At 48.7% G+C, this 15,088-nt stretch overlaps 1 protein-coding gene across 1 annotated transcript in view; it reads right to left on the reverse strand.

Moving 5' to 3' along the window:
- Window positions 1–1,296: 1,296 nt before the first annotated feature.
- Window positions 1,297–15,088, reverse strand: part of LOC140721912 (uncharacterized) — a 46,723-nt gene continuing 32,931 nt past the window's right edge. The window contains exon 4 of the mRNA XM_073036735.1: window positions 1,297–2,308. Coding sequence (XP_072892836.1) covers window positions 1,390–2,308 — 919 coding nt within the window. The 3' untranslated portion in view covers window positions 1,297–1,389. The remainder of the gene's footprint in view (window positions 2,309–15,088) is intronic.

A 15,088-nucleotide genomic window follows, 5' to 3' on the forward strand; every position in this document is an offset into this window, starting at 1 on the left:
CCACTATCCTGCCTGGCATCTCCACTGTTCTAACTGAGAAAATGTAAAGAAGGGGCAAAAAACATTCTACCTCCATCATGATTTTGCCTTCTCTGACTGACTGCTCTCCCCACTGAAACCTCAAAGAATTAAAGCCTCAAAGTCTCCGCTCCAACTCTGTCCAGTCCAACAATGACCGCTCCACTTGCTCCTGCTAATGAAGGTTTTCTTGATAATCCATCCTGACTGTTGAGTAGCCACTGCTGAAAGCTCAAAAATAACCTGCCCTGAACCACTGCCTTTAATACCCCATTGGTGAACCTGAGTGAATTACGTCCTCTCAAGCTTCTGACCTCTCCGATTCACAATGGATCAAAGCTCGGTAGGGGGACACAAGGATGAATGACTGATTGAAACTCATCCCACAGTCTGAGCAGGTGACCACCCTCCCCACAGTGTGAACCCACCACTGTCTCTGCAGTGTGGATCAGTGTGTGAATGCCTTCCCACAGTCTGAGCAGGTGACCACCCTCCCCACAGTGTGAACCCACCACTGTCTCTGCAGTGTGGATCAGTGTGTGAATGCCTTCCCACAGTCTGAGCAGGTGACCACCCTCCCCACAGTGTGAACCCACCACTGTCTCTGCAGTGTGGATCAGTGTGTGAATCCCTTCCCACAGTCTGAGCAGGTGACCACCCTCCCCACAGTGTGACCCCACCACTGTCTCTGCAGCGTGGATCAGTGTGTGAATGCCTTCCCACATTCAGAGCGGGTGACCACCCTCCCCACAGTGTGAACCCACCACTGTCTCTGCAGTGTGGATCAGTGTGTGAACGCCTTCCCACAGTCTGAGCAGGTGACCACCCTCACCACAGTGTGAACCCACCACTGTCTCTGCAGTGTGGATCAGTGTGTGAATCCCTTCCCACAGTCTGAGCAGGTGACCACCCTCCCCACAGTGTGAACCCACCACTGTCTCTGCAGTGTGGATCAGTGTGTGAATGCCTTCCCACAGTCTGATCAGGTCTATGTCCTCCCACTGCTGAAAACAGTCTGGTGTGTCGTTAGCCGAGATGAATGTATGCATTAATTCCCACAGTCAGAGCAGATGAACAGCTTCTATACAGTGTGAACTCACTGATGTTCGCTCAGTGATGTCTGAATGAATTCCTTCCCGTAATCAGAACAGGTGACTGGCATCGCCCAGTGTGAACTCACTGATGTTCGCTCAGTGATGTCTGAGTGAATTCGTTCCCGTCTGAGCAGTTGATGTTCAGTCAGTTGAGATGTCTGAGTGAATTCATTCCCACAATCAGAACAGGTGACTGGCATCGCCCAGTGTGAACTCACTGATGTTCGCTCAGTAATGTCTGAGTGAATTTGTTCCCGTCTGAGCAGTTGATGTTCAGTCAGTTGAGATGTCTGAGTGAATTCATTCCCACAATCAGAACAGGTGACTGGCATCGCCCAGTGTGAACTCGCTGATGAACTTTCAAGCCTGATGACCGAGTGAATCCCTTTCCACAATCTGAGCAGGTGAACGGTTTCTCCCCAGTGTGAATTCGGCAGTGCCTCACCAGGTTGGACGACGCAGTGAATCCCTTCCCACATTCAGAGCATGTGAATGGCTTCTCCCCAGTGTGAATTCGGCTGTGCTTCACAAGGTGTGATGAGTCAGTGAATCCCTTCCCACATTCACAGCATGTAAATGGCTTCTCCCCAGTGTGAATTCGGCTGTGCTTCACAAGGGAGTATGAATCAGCGAATCCCTTCCCACATTCAGAGCAGCTGAACGGTTTCTCCCCAGTGTGAATTTGTTGGTGTACATTCAGATGAGATGACTGAGTGAATCCCTTCCCACATTCAGAGCACGTGAATGGCTTCTCCCCAGTGTGAATTCGGCTGTGCTTCACAAGGTGGGATGAGTCAGTGAATCCCTTCCCACAGTCAGAGCACGTGAATGGCTTCTCCCCAGTGTGAATTCGGCAGTGCTTCACAAGGGAGTATGAATCAGTGAATCCCTTCCCACATTCAGAGCAGCTGAACGGTTTCTCCCCAGTGTGAATTCGCTGATGTACTTTCAGATGAGATGACTGAGTGAACCCCTTGCCACATTGAAAGCAGCTGAACGGTTTCTCCCCAGTGTGAACTCGCTGATGTTCAGTCAGTTGAGATGACCGGGCAAATCCTTTCTCACATTCAGAGCAAGTGAACGGTCTCTCCCCAGTGTGAACTCGGTAGTGCCTCACAAGTTTGGATGAGTCAGTGAATCCCTTCCCACATTCAGAGCAAGTGAATGGCCTCTCCCCAGTGTGGACTCGCTGGTGTCTCTGTAGTGTGGATGAACGAGTGAATCCCTTCCCACAGTCTAAGCAGGAGAACGGCATCTTTTCAGTGTGAACTCACTGGTGTTCATTCAGTTGAGATGATTGAGTGAATCCTTTCCCATACGGAGCAGGTGATTGGCCTCTCCCCGGTGCGAACTCGTTGGTGTCACTGTGGCATGGTTGAGTGTGTGAATGCCTTCCCACCATGTAAACAGGTTACCATCCTCTCACTGGGGAATTTTCAGATGTATATTTAGCACCGACGGAAGAATGAATTACTTCCCGCTGTCAGAACGGGTGGAGCATCTCACTGTGGTGTGAACTTGCTGATGTATCTTCAGACTGGATGACTGAGTAGTTCCCCTCCCTCACACAGAGCAGGTGAACGGCCTCTCCCCACTGTGAACTCACTGGCGTGTCTGTGGGTAGGCTGTGAGTGAATCTCTTCCCACACTGAGAGAAGGAGAATGATATCTCACTGCGATCAATCATCTGGCAATTCAGAAAGTCAGACGTTAGAATCCCTTGTACAATCAATGCAGTTGAAGAACTGATCTCCAGTGAACAAATGCTTGTGTGTTCTCAGCTCCCCGGTTCCAGTGGATTTCACTGAGTTACAACAGAAAACTTCATTTCAGACACAAAACACATTTCCAGCTGGGATGAGATCATTCTTCATCTCCAAGGATTGACAACAGATGTGTCGGTCTTGCAAAGGAAATATTTGGCCAATCCTTGTATATCCGGAAAGAGACAGCCCATGCACAAGTGTTCTGCCGTTTCAAACCTGTACAAATATTTGAAAGGACATCAATAGGTGAAGGACAGTTTTTCAGGTGAGATTTTAGTCTGTGGTGAGAACATAAGAAAAAGGAGTAGGAGAACATCATCTGGCCTGTCTCCACCAACCTGCCTTTTCCCCATCGCCCTTCATTCCCCTACTTTGCAAACATCTATCCAACCTCATCTCAAATGCATTTACTGAGGTAGCCTCCACTGCGTCATTGGGCAGAGAAATCTATAGATTCCCAACTCTCGGGGGAAAACAGTTCTTCATCTCCATCCCAAATGCCCTGAATGTTAAAGTGATGTCCTCTAGTTCTACCCTCACCTACCAGTGGAAACAACTTTCCTGCCTCTATCTTAATTCTATCTGAATCATAACTTTACATGTTTCTGTAAGATCTTCTCTCAATGTGAGCTCTGGCATCAGAATATCACCCAGTTCATCTCAAGTTGAGATATACCACAGGTGACTGTGGGAAGCAGATGGAGATCAACCTGGTGGTTCATTTCGGTAGGTCCAATTTGAAGACAGAATACAATATTAATGATAGGACTCTTGGCAGTTTGGAGGATCAGCGATATCTTGGGATCTGTGTCAATAGTTCATGCAGAGCTGCTACGCAGCTGGACAATGTTTTTAAGAAGGCCTTCAAAGCGGTGAGGTACTACTACAGATATAAAAGGCCTTCGTTAGGCCCTACTTTTAGCACTGTGTTCAATTCTGATCACCTCACTACAGGAAAAAATACTCTAAATAGGGTGCAGAGGAGATTGACAAGGATGTTGCTTGGATTGGAGAGCATGCCTTACAAGAGTAGGTTGAGTAAACTTTGGAGCGATGGAAGATGAGAGGTGACCTGAGAGAGTTGTATAAGATGATGAGAGGCAATGATCGTGAGAAACCCAGAGGTTTCTTCCCAGGGCTGAACTAGCTAACATGAGGGGGTATAGTTTTAAGGTGCTTGGAAGTAGGTACAAGGGGTCTACCAGAGGTATGTTTTTCACACAGAGAGTGGCAGGTACTGCCAGCGACGGTGGTAGAGGTGGATACAATAAGGGTCTTTTCAGACACTGTTAGGTACGTACGTGGAGCTGGGAATAATAGAGGGCTATTTGGTAGTGAAACTCTAGGCAGATTCTAGAGTAGGTTATACGGTCGGCATGACGTTGTCCGAAGGGCCTGTAATGAATTGCAGACTTATGTTTCTGTGATTATATGTGAACTCCCCATCTTCTAACAAGGCACGGATCAGGCATCCTGACTGACCAACAAAATCTCTGACTGTATTCCTGTCTGTATGAGAATGGGCTATTTCAGCCTTCAATCAACCTGTGACTTGGCTCAATCTGTCTCTGTCCTTTGGTATATTTCAAGTTCAGGTCATGTTCCACAAAGTGAACTTGTTACTACATGTCTGATCCTTGAGATTTTCTAATTACTGGGATTCCCTCCCCCCCCAGCTGATTGAGTGATGAACCCATCGATGGCAATGCCAATGACTATGAAGGGGTAAGCAGTAGTTATTCTCATTGGAGTGTGGCACTTTTGTGATGTGAAAGCTACAAGTCACCTGTCATCGAGGACAAAGGTGTTTCATATCATTATTTACCCAGAAAGAACTAAAGCCGACCGGCGGATTTTTTTATGGTATACTGTACTAATTGACATTTTCACTGACTCGGAGGTAGACTCTTCATCCGAGAGTAACTGGACGCTATATTTTTGTTCCGAGGTACTGATCTTCGGATTTACATGGCTGGAGGTCGCTGCGTTAGGGACATTCCCTATGGGGGACAACGCTGGTGTCACCCATGACTGCCTCCTTACCCAGAAGACACCACGGAGGAGAAACCTGTCTATACGCCATCCAAGGAAACAGCGATGCGCATGCGCCGGAGAAATGGCGGCGCCGCAAACTCCCCGTGGCTCGGGTAAATCGTGGGGCTGAGAGAGACGGAAAGGACTGGGACTGTCCTAAGGTGCAGGATCAGTGTGGACGGAGCTCATAGTAATTTTCCTTTAATCGCGGTTCAGACGCCGGTGATTAAGTTCCCACCCGCGGCCCCGCTCCTACCTGCGTCCGATCCCTGAGAGCCTCTCGTCTGCTGAGCGCATGCGCAATGTTCACGATTGGCTGTGCCGCCCACGCATGCGCATTGGATAAAACAGGATAAAAAAATCTGCAGACGCGGAAATCCAAAGCAACACCCACAAAATGCCGGAGGAACTCAGGGGGGCAGAAAGCAACAATGGAGAGGAGAGAACAGTCGGCGTTTCAGACCCACACCCTTCTTCAGGACTGGAAAGGAAGGGAGGGAGTAAGAATGTGGGGGGGAGATGAGGTGATAGGGTAAACCGGGAGACGGGGAGAGTTAAGAGCTAAGAAGTTAATAAGTGAGAAAGATAAACGGCTGGAGAATAATAATATTTTATTGATCCTGAGTGGGAAATTCATTCCGTTACAGCAGCAACATTTAAAAACACACTTAGCAGTGTGCAGACTTTACTAAAAAGAAAGTAGAGAATAATAATATATACAGTAATACTGTACCAATGTGGAATAATATTGAATAAAATAATAATGCAGGGGCTATTGAACTAAGATGTGTGTTCACCTATCGCAGAAAGATGAACTCTTGCATTTGGTAAGAAACAATTTCTGTAACTATGCTTGAGAGGGCGGGGATGTTGGAAAGAGGGATGGGGACTCTGCTGTCTGTCGGGTAGGTCATGGAGAGGATATGACAGATTGTCCATAATCACTAACAGTTTGTTCAGTGACCCCCTCCCCACCACTAACTCGAAAGAGTCCGGTTCTGTCCAAGGATGGATCCATGTTTTCTGATGAGTTTATTTTGTCTTTTTGCACCGCTGCTGCTCCCCCAACAGAAAGCAGCAAAGAAGACCGCACTCGCTACAGCAGACTGGTAAACGATCTGCACCAACCCGCCTCACACATTCAAGCATCTCGGTTTCATAGAAGATAGAGTCTACTCATCCCCTTCTTGTAAACCACCTTTCTGTTGCTTTTCCAGTCATATCTATTGCCGAGGTGAACACCCAGCTAATTGTACTCCTCCACCACAGTGACCTCTTCTCTCAGAATGTATACTGGACTCGTAAATGTCCACTTCCTCCTAAAATCAATCACCATTTCCCTGGTTTCGGCCACATTCAGGAGCAGGTGATTCCTCCCTCACTATTCCACAACCCTGCCCACCAGTCCTCTGTTCTCCGACTCCTGCCCATCTCTGCAGAGTCATCAGAGAACTTCTGCAAGTGGCCAGACTCAGAGTTATACTGAAAGTCAGAGATGTACAGTGTGAACAGAAACGGAGACAGGACAGTCCCTGGTGGGGCTCCAGTGACACTCACCTCCACCTCAGGCAGAGAACCACCCAGCGGTACAAACTGGGCTCTATCAGTCAGGAAGGCAGTGATCCAGGAGATAGTGGATTTGTCACACCCATTCTTTGCAATTTCTTGCTCAGAAGAGGCGGATGGATTGCACTGAAGGCACTAGAGCGAATCTAAAATTATGATTCTCACAATGCCACCAGCATCATTCCGGTGGGAGTGAGCTCACTGCAACAGGTGGATGATAGAACACAGAAACAAAGAAAATCTGCAGCGCAACACAGGCCCTCCGGCCCACAAAGCTGAGCCCAACATGTCCTTATCGTAGAACTGCCTAGGCTTGCCCACAGCTCCATGTACCTGTCCAGGAGTCTCTGAAAAGACCCTACCGTTTCCACCTCCACCACGGTCGCCGGCAGCCCGTTCCACACACTCACCACTCTCTGCGTAAAAAACACAGGCGCCTGACATCTCCTCTGTATCTACTTCCAAGCACCTTCAAAATATCTCCACTCGTGCTCGCCAGTTCAGCCCTGGGGAAAAGCCTCTGTCTATCTACATGATCAATGCCTCTCATTATCTTGTACACCTCTATCAGGTCCCCTCTCATTCTCCATCGTTCCAAGGAGAAAAGCCGGGTTCACTCAACCGATTCTCAGAAGACATGCTCCTCAATCCAGGCAGCATCCTTGTGAATCTCCTCTGCACCCTTTCTATGGATTCCGCGTCCTTCCTGTAGTGAGGCGACCAGAAATGAGCAGAGTAATCAGAGTGAGGTCAGACCAGGGTCATATATAGCTGCAACATTACCTCTCAGCTCATAAACTCATGCACCGCGTGCCTTCTTAACCACAAATTCAACCTGCGTAGCAGCTTTGAGTTTCCTATGGACCCAGACCCTAAGATCCCTCTGATCCTCCACACTGCCTAGAGTCTTACCATTAATACTACGTTCTGCTATCATATTTGACCTACCAGATGAACTACCTCACACTTATCTGGGATGAACTCCATCTGCCTCTTCTCAGCCCAGTTTTGCATCCGATCAATGTCCCGCTGTAACCTCTGATATTCCGGGGCTCTCTCTACTCTCTTTCTTGAAAAAGGGAACAGCATCTGCATCCCTCCAATCCTCTGGAACCTCTCCCGTCCTCATTGATGATGCAAGGATCATGGCCAGAGGCTCAGCAATCCCCTCCCTCACTTCCCACAGTGTCCTGGGGTACATCCCATTGGGTGCCGGTGACTTTCCAAAAGCTCCAGCACATGGGATTGTCCACTCCTGACACACAGTGATACAGAATGACACAAAGAACACAGAAATAAACGGCAAAACGTAGGAGCTGCAGCAACAAGCTGTCACAAGCGCAGCGCCATCTTAGAGTGTGAGTAGCTGGGAGTGTCCCGTCTGACAGTGACCGCAGGTCAGGGTAGGAGACAGCCGGAGAGACTACATCTGCTGACCCGTCTGACAGTCACTGGTCAGGGTAGGAGACAGCCGGAGAGACTACATCTGCTGACCCGTCTGACAGTGACTGCAGGTCAGGGTAGGAGACAGCCGGAGAGACTACATCTGCTGTCCCGTCTGACAGTGACTGGTCAGGGTAGGAGACAGCCGGAGAGACTACATCCGCTGACACGTCTGACAGTGACTGGTCAGGGTAGGAGACAGCCGGAGAGACTACATCTGCTGTCCCGTCTGACAGTGACTAGTCAGGGTAGGAGACAGCCGGAGAGACTACATCTGCTGTCCCGTCTGACAGTGACCGCAGGTCAGGGTAGGAGACAGCCGGAGAGACTACATCTGCTGTCCCGTCTGACAGTGACTGGTCAGGGTAGGAGACAGCCGGAGAGACTACATCTGCTGACCCGTCTAACAGTGACCGCAGGTCAGGGTAGGAGACAGCCGGAGAGACTACATCTGCTGTCCCGTCTGACAGTGACCGCAGGTCAGGGTAGGAGACAGCCGGAGAGACTACATCTGCTATCCCGTCTGACAGTGACTGGTCAGGGTATGAGACAGCCGGAGAGACTACATCTGCTGACCCGTCTGACAGTGACTGGTCAGGGTAGGAGACAGCCGGAGAGACTACATCTGCTGTCCCGTCTGACAGTGACCGCAGGTCAGGGTAGGAGACAGCCGGAGAGATTACATCTGCTAACCCGTCTGACAGTGACCGCAGGTCAGGGTAGGAGACAGCCGGAGAGACTACATCTGCTGACCCGTCTGACAGTGACTGCAGGTCAGGGTAGGAGACAGCCTGGGAGATTACATCTGCTGACCCGTCTGACAGTGACCGTAGGTCAGGGTAGGAGACAGCCGGAGAGACTACATCTGCTGACCCGTCTGACAGTGACTGGTCAGGGTAGGAGACAGCCGGAGAGACCACATCTGCTGACCCGTCTGACAGTGACCGCAGGTCAGGGTAGGAGACAGCCGGAGAGACTACATCTGCTGACCCGTCTAACAGTGACTGGTCAGGGTAGGAGACAGCCGGAGAGACCACATCTGCTGACCCGTCTGACAGTGACCGCAGGTCAGGGTAGGAGACAGCCGGAGAGACTACATCTGCTGACCCGTCTGACAGTGACTGGTCAGGGTAGGAGACAGCCGGAGAGACTACATCTGCTGACCCGTCTGACAGTGACTGGTCAGGGTAGGAGACAGCCGGAGAGACGACATCTGTTGACCCGTCTGACAGTGGCTGCAGGTCAGGGTAGGAGACAGCCGGAGAGACGACATCTGTTGACCCGTCTGACAGTGACTGGTCAGGGTAGGAGACAGCCGGAGAGACTACATCTGCTGTCCCGTCTGACAGTGACCGCAGGTCGGGGTAGGAGACAGCCGGACAGACTACATCTGCTGACCCGTCTGACAGTGACTGGTCAGGGTAGGAGACAGCCGGAGAGACGACATCTGTTGACCCGTCTGACAGTGGCTGCAGGTCAGGGTAGGAGACAGCCGGAGAGACGACATCTGTTGACCCGTCTGACAGTGACTGGTCAGGGTAGGAGACAGCCGGAGAGACTACATCTGCTGTCCCGTCTGACAGTGACCGCAGGTCAGGGTAGGAGACAGCCGGAGAGACTACATCTGCTGTCCCGTCTGACAGTGACTGCTCAGGGTAGGAGACAGCCGGAGAGACTACATCTGCTGTCCCGTCTGACAGTGACCGCAGGTCGGGGTAGGAGACAGCCGGACAGACTACATCTGCTGACCCTGTCGGTTTCAGCCCCAGGACACAGGAGAACACACATCGTAGTTCAATAGTCTCTGCGTTATTTTTTAATATATAATTATTGTGTATATTGTTAATCTTTATTTTTAGTAAAGTCTGCACAGTGCTAAGTATGTTTTTAAATGTGGCTGCTGTAACGAAAGAATTCGCCACTCGGGATTAATAGTATTTAATAATAATAATTCCCCACCCCTTTATCACTCTCACCAATCAACTTCTCAGCTCTTCACTCCTCCCCGTCTCCCTGTTTACCCTATCACCTCACCTTCCCCCAGATTCTTACTCCCTCCCTTCCTTTCCAGTCCTGAAGAAGGGTCTCGGTCTGAAACGCCGACTGTTCTCTCCTCTCCATAGTTGCTGGAGATTTTCCTGATTTTCTGAATTTCCTCCAGCATTTCCCGTCTGTTGCTTTGGATTTCCGCATCTGCAGATTTTCTCCTGTTTGCTCACATGCGCATGCGCAGGGGGTCTGAGGCGGTCCGAACTATCGCGCATGCGCTCAGTAGACGAGAGGCTCACAAGGACCGGCTGCAGGTAGGCGGGGTCTCCGGGAGGGATTTAATCTCCGGTGTCTGAAACGCGATTGAAGGGCTATTACTGTGAGCTCCTGCCGCACTGCTCCTGCACCCCAGGACAGCCCCGGTCCGTTCCCTCTTCCTCAGCCCCACGATCCGTACCCGGGCCCCGGGGAGCTTTCAGCTGACGAGCGCTGGAGCCGCCGCCATTTCTGCGGCGCATGCGCATCGCTAGATCGTTCGGTGCCTGACAGATAGGTTTCTCGTTCGTGCGGCCTTTCGGGTAAAGAGGCAGCCATGCGTCACTCTGCCAGCGTTGTCCCAGTACAGTCGGAGGAAATGTGAGCGAATGCCTCTCTCAAACACTGCCGAGGTCCAGCTGAATACATGCAAGGATTAGTAATTCGGAACAAAAATGAACTTCCTAGTTAATCTTGGATGAAAAGTCTACCTTCCAATCAATTAAATTGTCAATTAGTGCTGTATGGCAAAAAAAAAATCCTTCCGTCAGATTTAGTTCCCGCTGGGTAAGTAACTCCTTTGTCCTCCAGGACAAATGACTTGTGGCTTTCACATCACAAGACTGCCACACTCCAATGAGAATAACTGCTGCCCTCCCATTCAAGATTGCTGGCATTGACATTAATGGATTCATCACTGTCAATCAGCTGGGGTGGGGATCCGAGTAATTAGAAAATCTCCGGGATTCTATATGTTGTGACAATTGCTCTTTGTAGTGTTGTGGAGCATGGCCAGAACTTGAAATAATCCCAAAGGACAGAGACAAATTGAGCCAAGTCATAGGTTGATTGAACGCAGAAACATCCTCATACAGACAGGAATACAGTCAGAGAATTTGATGGTCAGCCAGGATAACTGATCCGTGCCTTGTTAGAAGATGAGGAGTTCATTTAGAGACAGAAATCCACAGTGTAATTACAGGCCCTTCGGCCCACATTGTTGCACCGAATGTGTAACCTATTTGAAAAACTGCCTATAATTTCCCTACCACATAGCCCTCTATTTTCTAAGCTCCATGTACCTATCTAAAAGTCTCTGAAAAGGTTCTATTGTATCCACCTCTCTGTGTGAAAAACATACCTCTGACATCACCCTTGTACCTACTTCCAAGCACCTTAAAACTATACCCCCTCATGTTAGCCATTTCACTCTTGGGAAAAAGCCTCTTGCTATCCTCACGATCAATGCCCCTCATCATCTTATTCACCTCTATCAGGTCACCTCTCATCTTCCTTCGCTCCGAAGTTCACTCAACCTATTCTTATGAGGCATGCTCTCCAATCCATACAACATCCTTGTAAATCTCCTCTGCCCTCTGTCTATAGTATCCACGTCCTTCCTGTATTAAGGGGACCAGAACTGAACACAGTACCAAAAGTGAGGTCTAACTAAGGCCTTATATCTGTAAATCTCCTCTGCCCTCTGTCTATAGTATCCAAGTCCTTCCTGTATTGAGGGACCAGAACTGAACACAGTACCAAAAGTGAGGTCTAACTAAGGCCTTATATCTGTAAATCTCCTCTGCCCTCTGTCTATAATATCCACGTCCTTCCTGTATTGAGGGGACCAGAACTGAACACAGTACCAAAAGTGAGGTCTAACTAAGGCCTTATATCTGTGAATCTCCTCTGCCCTCTGTCTATAGTATCCACGTCCTTCCTGTATTGAGGGGACTAGAACTGAACACAGTACCAAAAGTGAGGTCTAACTAAGGCCTTATATCTGTAAAGTTACCTCAAGGCGTTTGAACTCGGTCCCATTGTTGATGAAGGCCTTCTTAACAACACTGTCAACCTGCCCAACAGCTTTGTGTGCACAATTGACACGGACCCCAAGATCTCACTGATCCTCCACTCTGCCAAGAGTCCTAACATTAATGTTGTATTCTGTCTTCAAATGTGACCGACTGAAAGGAACCACTGGGTTGAACTCCATCTGTCACTCCTCAGCCCAGTTCTGCATCCTATTGATGTCCGACTGTAACCTCCAACTATTCACAACAACCCCAACATTTGTGTCATCGACAAACTTACAAACCCACCCTTCTAGAAACTTAGGAAACCTACATCATGAAACAGGCCCTTCGGCCCACTTAGCCCTCTATTTTACTAAGCTCCATGTATCTATCCAAAAGTCTCTGAAAAGACACTATCATATCTGCCTCCACCACCGTTGCCAGCAGCCCATTCCACACACTCACCACTCTCTGAGTAAAAGACTTACCCCTGACATCTCCTCTGTACCTACGCCCCAGCACATGAAACCTGTGTCCTCTTGTGGCAACCATTTCCGACCTGGGAAAAAGCCTCTGACTATCCACATGATCATGCCTCTCATCATCTTAAACACTACTTCCTCATCAAGGTCATTTGTAAAAATTACAAAGAGGAGGGGTCCCAGCAAAGATCCCTGCTGAACAGCACTGGTCACCGTGCTTCATACAGCATCTACATCCACCCTTTGTCTTCTGTGGGCAAACCAATTCTGGATCCACAAAGCAAGGTCACCTTGGATCCTTGCCTCATTAATTTCTCAATGAGCTTTGCTTGAGGAACCTTATCAAAAGTCTTACTGAAAACCATGCCCACGACATCCAATGCTCTACCTTCATCACTGTGCTTTGTTGCATCTTCAAAGAATTCAATGTGGTTCGTAAGGCATGACCTGCCCTTAACAAAGCCATGCTGACTATCCCTGATCAGATTATGTCTCTCCAATTGTCTCAAGTCCTGCCTCCCAGGATCTTCTCCAACCACTTGCCCACCACTGAAGCAAGACTCCATAACATACAGGAGCAGAAGTAGGCCATTTGGCCCATCGAGACTGCACCGTCACTCAATCATGGGCTGATCCAATTCTTCCAGTCATCCGCATTCCCCTGCTTTCACCCAATACCCTTCGATGCCCTGGCTAATCAAGAAACTATCTATCTCTGCCTTAAATACACCCAATGACTTGGCCTCCACAGCCGCTCGTGGCAACAAATTCCACAGATTTACAACCCTCAGACTAAAGTAATTTCTCTGCATCTCAGTTCCGAAAGGTCGTCCTTCAATCCTGAAGTCGTGCCCTCTTGTCCTAGACTCCCCTACCATGGGAAATAATTTTTCCATATCTAATCAGTTCAGGCCTTTCAATGTTCAGAGTGTTTCTGTGAGAACTCCCTCATTCTCCTGAACTCCAGGGAATACAGTTCAAGAGCTGCCGGACGTTCCTCATGCGGTAACTGTTACGAACACAAAAGTCTCAGCAGCAATGGAACGCCTGGAGTCTGGTTTTGCTGTTAACAAAACACTGTTTTATTAGTAACCACGTCATTTAGTAACTCAAACCAGGTAAATCAAGAGTTAATGCTGTTATGCGTATACAGGTGTAAATGTATAAATCCCCGAACTTCTTCAAGCTTAGGTGGTAAATGATACAGTCTTACGATGGTGTGGTAAGGAAATTCAATTCGGTCCACGGGATTGAAGTGAGAGAGACAGAGAGAGATGTATAATCCAAGTGAACAGATGTTGTCAATCCTCCTCGATGTCTTCCAAATCTTCTAAGTTAGCCAAACGTGACCAGCTTAAGAGCGCCATCTTCAAGTGATAATCTACCAACCCAAGCAAGGGTTAGACACACCGGTATATTCCACAGGGTTGCCCTCAAATGCCCTAATAGTCATGGATCGATTCCTCTTAATCGATCCTCAGCCCCACCCTTGTGGGCACTTAAAAGTTCAGTGGCAATTCCACCACCAGCCTTTGTGCATCTGCGTGTCCCACAAAAGAGACAGTGACGCTTGTTTAAATGCCGGTGTGCTGAACAGCAGCTGTCCGTCATGTAGCGTTCTCGTTCTCTCTCTCTCTCTCTCTCTCTCTCTCTCTCTCTCTCTCTCTCCCTCTCTCTCCCTCCCCCCTCTCCCTCTCTCTCCCCTCCCTCTCTCCCTCTCCCCCTCTCTTTACCCCCTCTCCTCCCTCTACTTGTGCTGTACGTCTCTCTCTCTTACAGGCATGATTCTTAAAGGCACAGTCCATAATGAATAAAACTTAAGATTTCATCGCAGTAACCATTTCATACCTGGAATCATTCTCGTGAATCTTCTCTGAGCCATCACGAATCTCAATATATCCTTTCCAAAATGAGGAGCCCAATCCTGTACACAATACTCCGTGTGGTCTCCCGAGTGCCTTATAAACCACAACATCACATCACTGCTCTTATATTCTATACCTCTAGAATTTTGCCTTATTCACAACCGGCTCAACCTGGAGGTTCACCTTTAGTGTATCTAGCACAAGGATTCCCAAGTCTCTTTGCATCTCTGCATTTTGAATTCTCTCCCCATCTAAATCATAGTCTGCCCATTTATTTCTTCTACCGAAGTGCATGACCACACACTTTCCAACATTGTATTTCATTTACCCCTTCTTTGCTATCCCCTAAACTATCTAAGTCTCTTTGCAGGCTCTCTGTTTCCTCAACACTACCTGCTCCTCCACCTGTCTTTTTATCATCAGCAAATGTAGCCATAAATCCTTTAATATCATAGTCAAAATCATTGACATGTATCGTGAAAAGCAGTGGTCCCAACTCTGACCCCTGTGGAACTCCACTGGTAACAGGAAGCCAGCCAGAATAGGATCCTTTATTCCCACTCTCTGTTTTCTGCCGACCAGCCAATGCTCCACCCACTTTAATAACTTCCCTGTCATACCATGGGCTTTTATCTTGCTAAGCAGCCTCATGTGCAGCACATTGTCAAAGGCCTTCTGAACATCCAAGTACACCACGTCTACTGCATCTCCTTTGTCTACCCTGCTTGTAATTTCCTCAAAGAATTGCAGTAGGTTTGTCAGGCAGGATTTTCCTTTCAG

This window comes from Hemitrygon akajei, unplaced genomic scaffold, assembly GCF_048418815.1.
Source record: "Hemitrygon akajei unplaced genomic scaffold, sHemAka1.3 Scf000064, whole genome shotgun sequence".
In the NCBI taxonomy this organism is placed as follows: Eukaryota; Metazoa; Chordata; class Chondrichthyes; order Myliobatiformes; family Dasyatidae; genus Hemitrygon; species Hemitrygon akajei.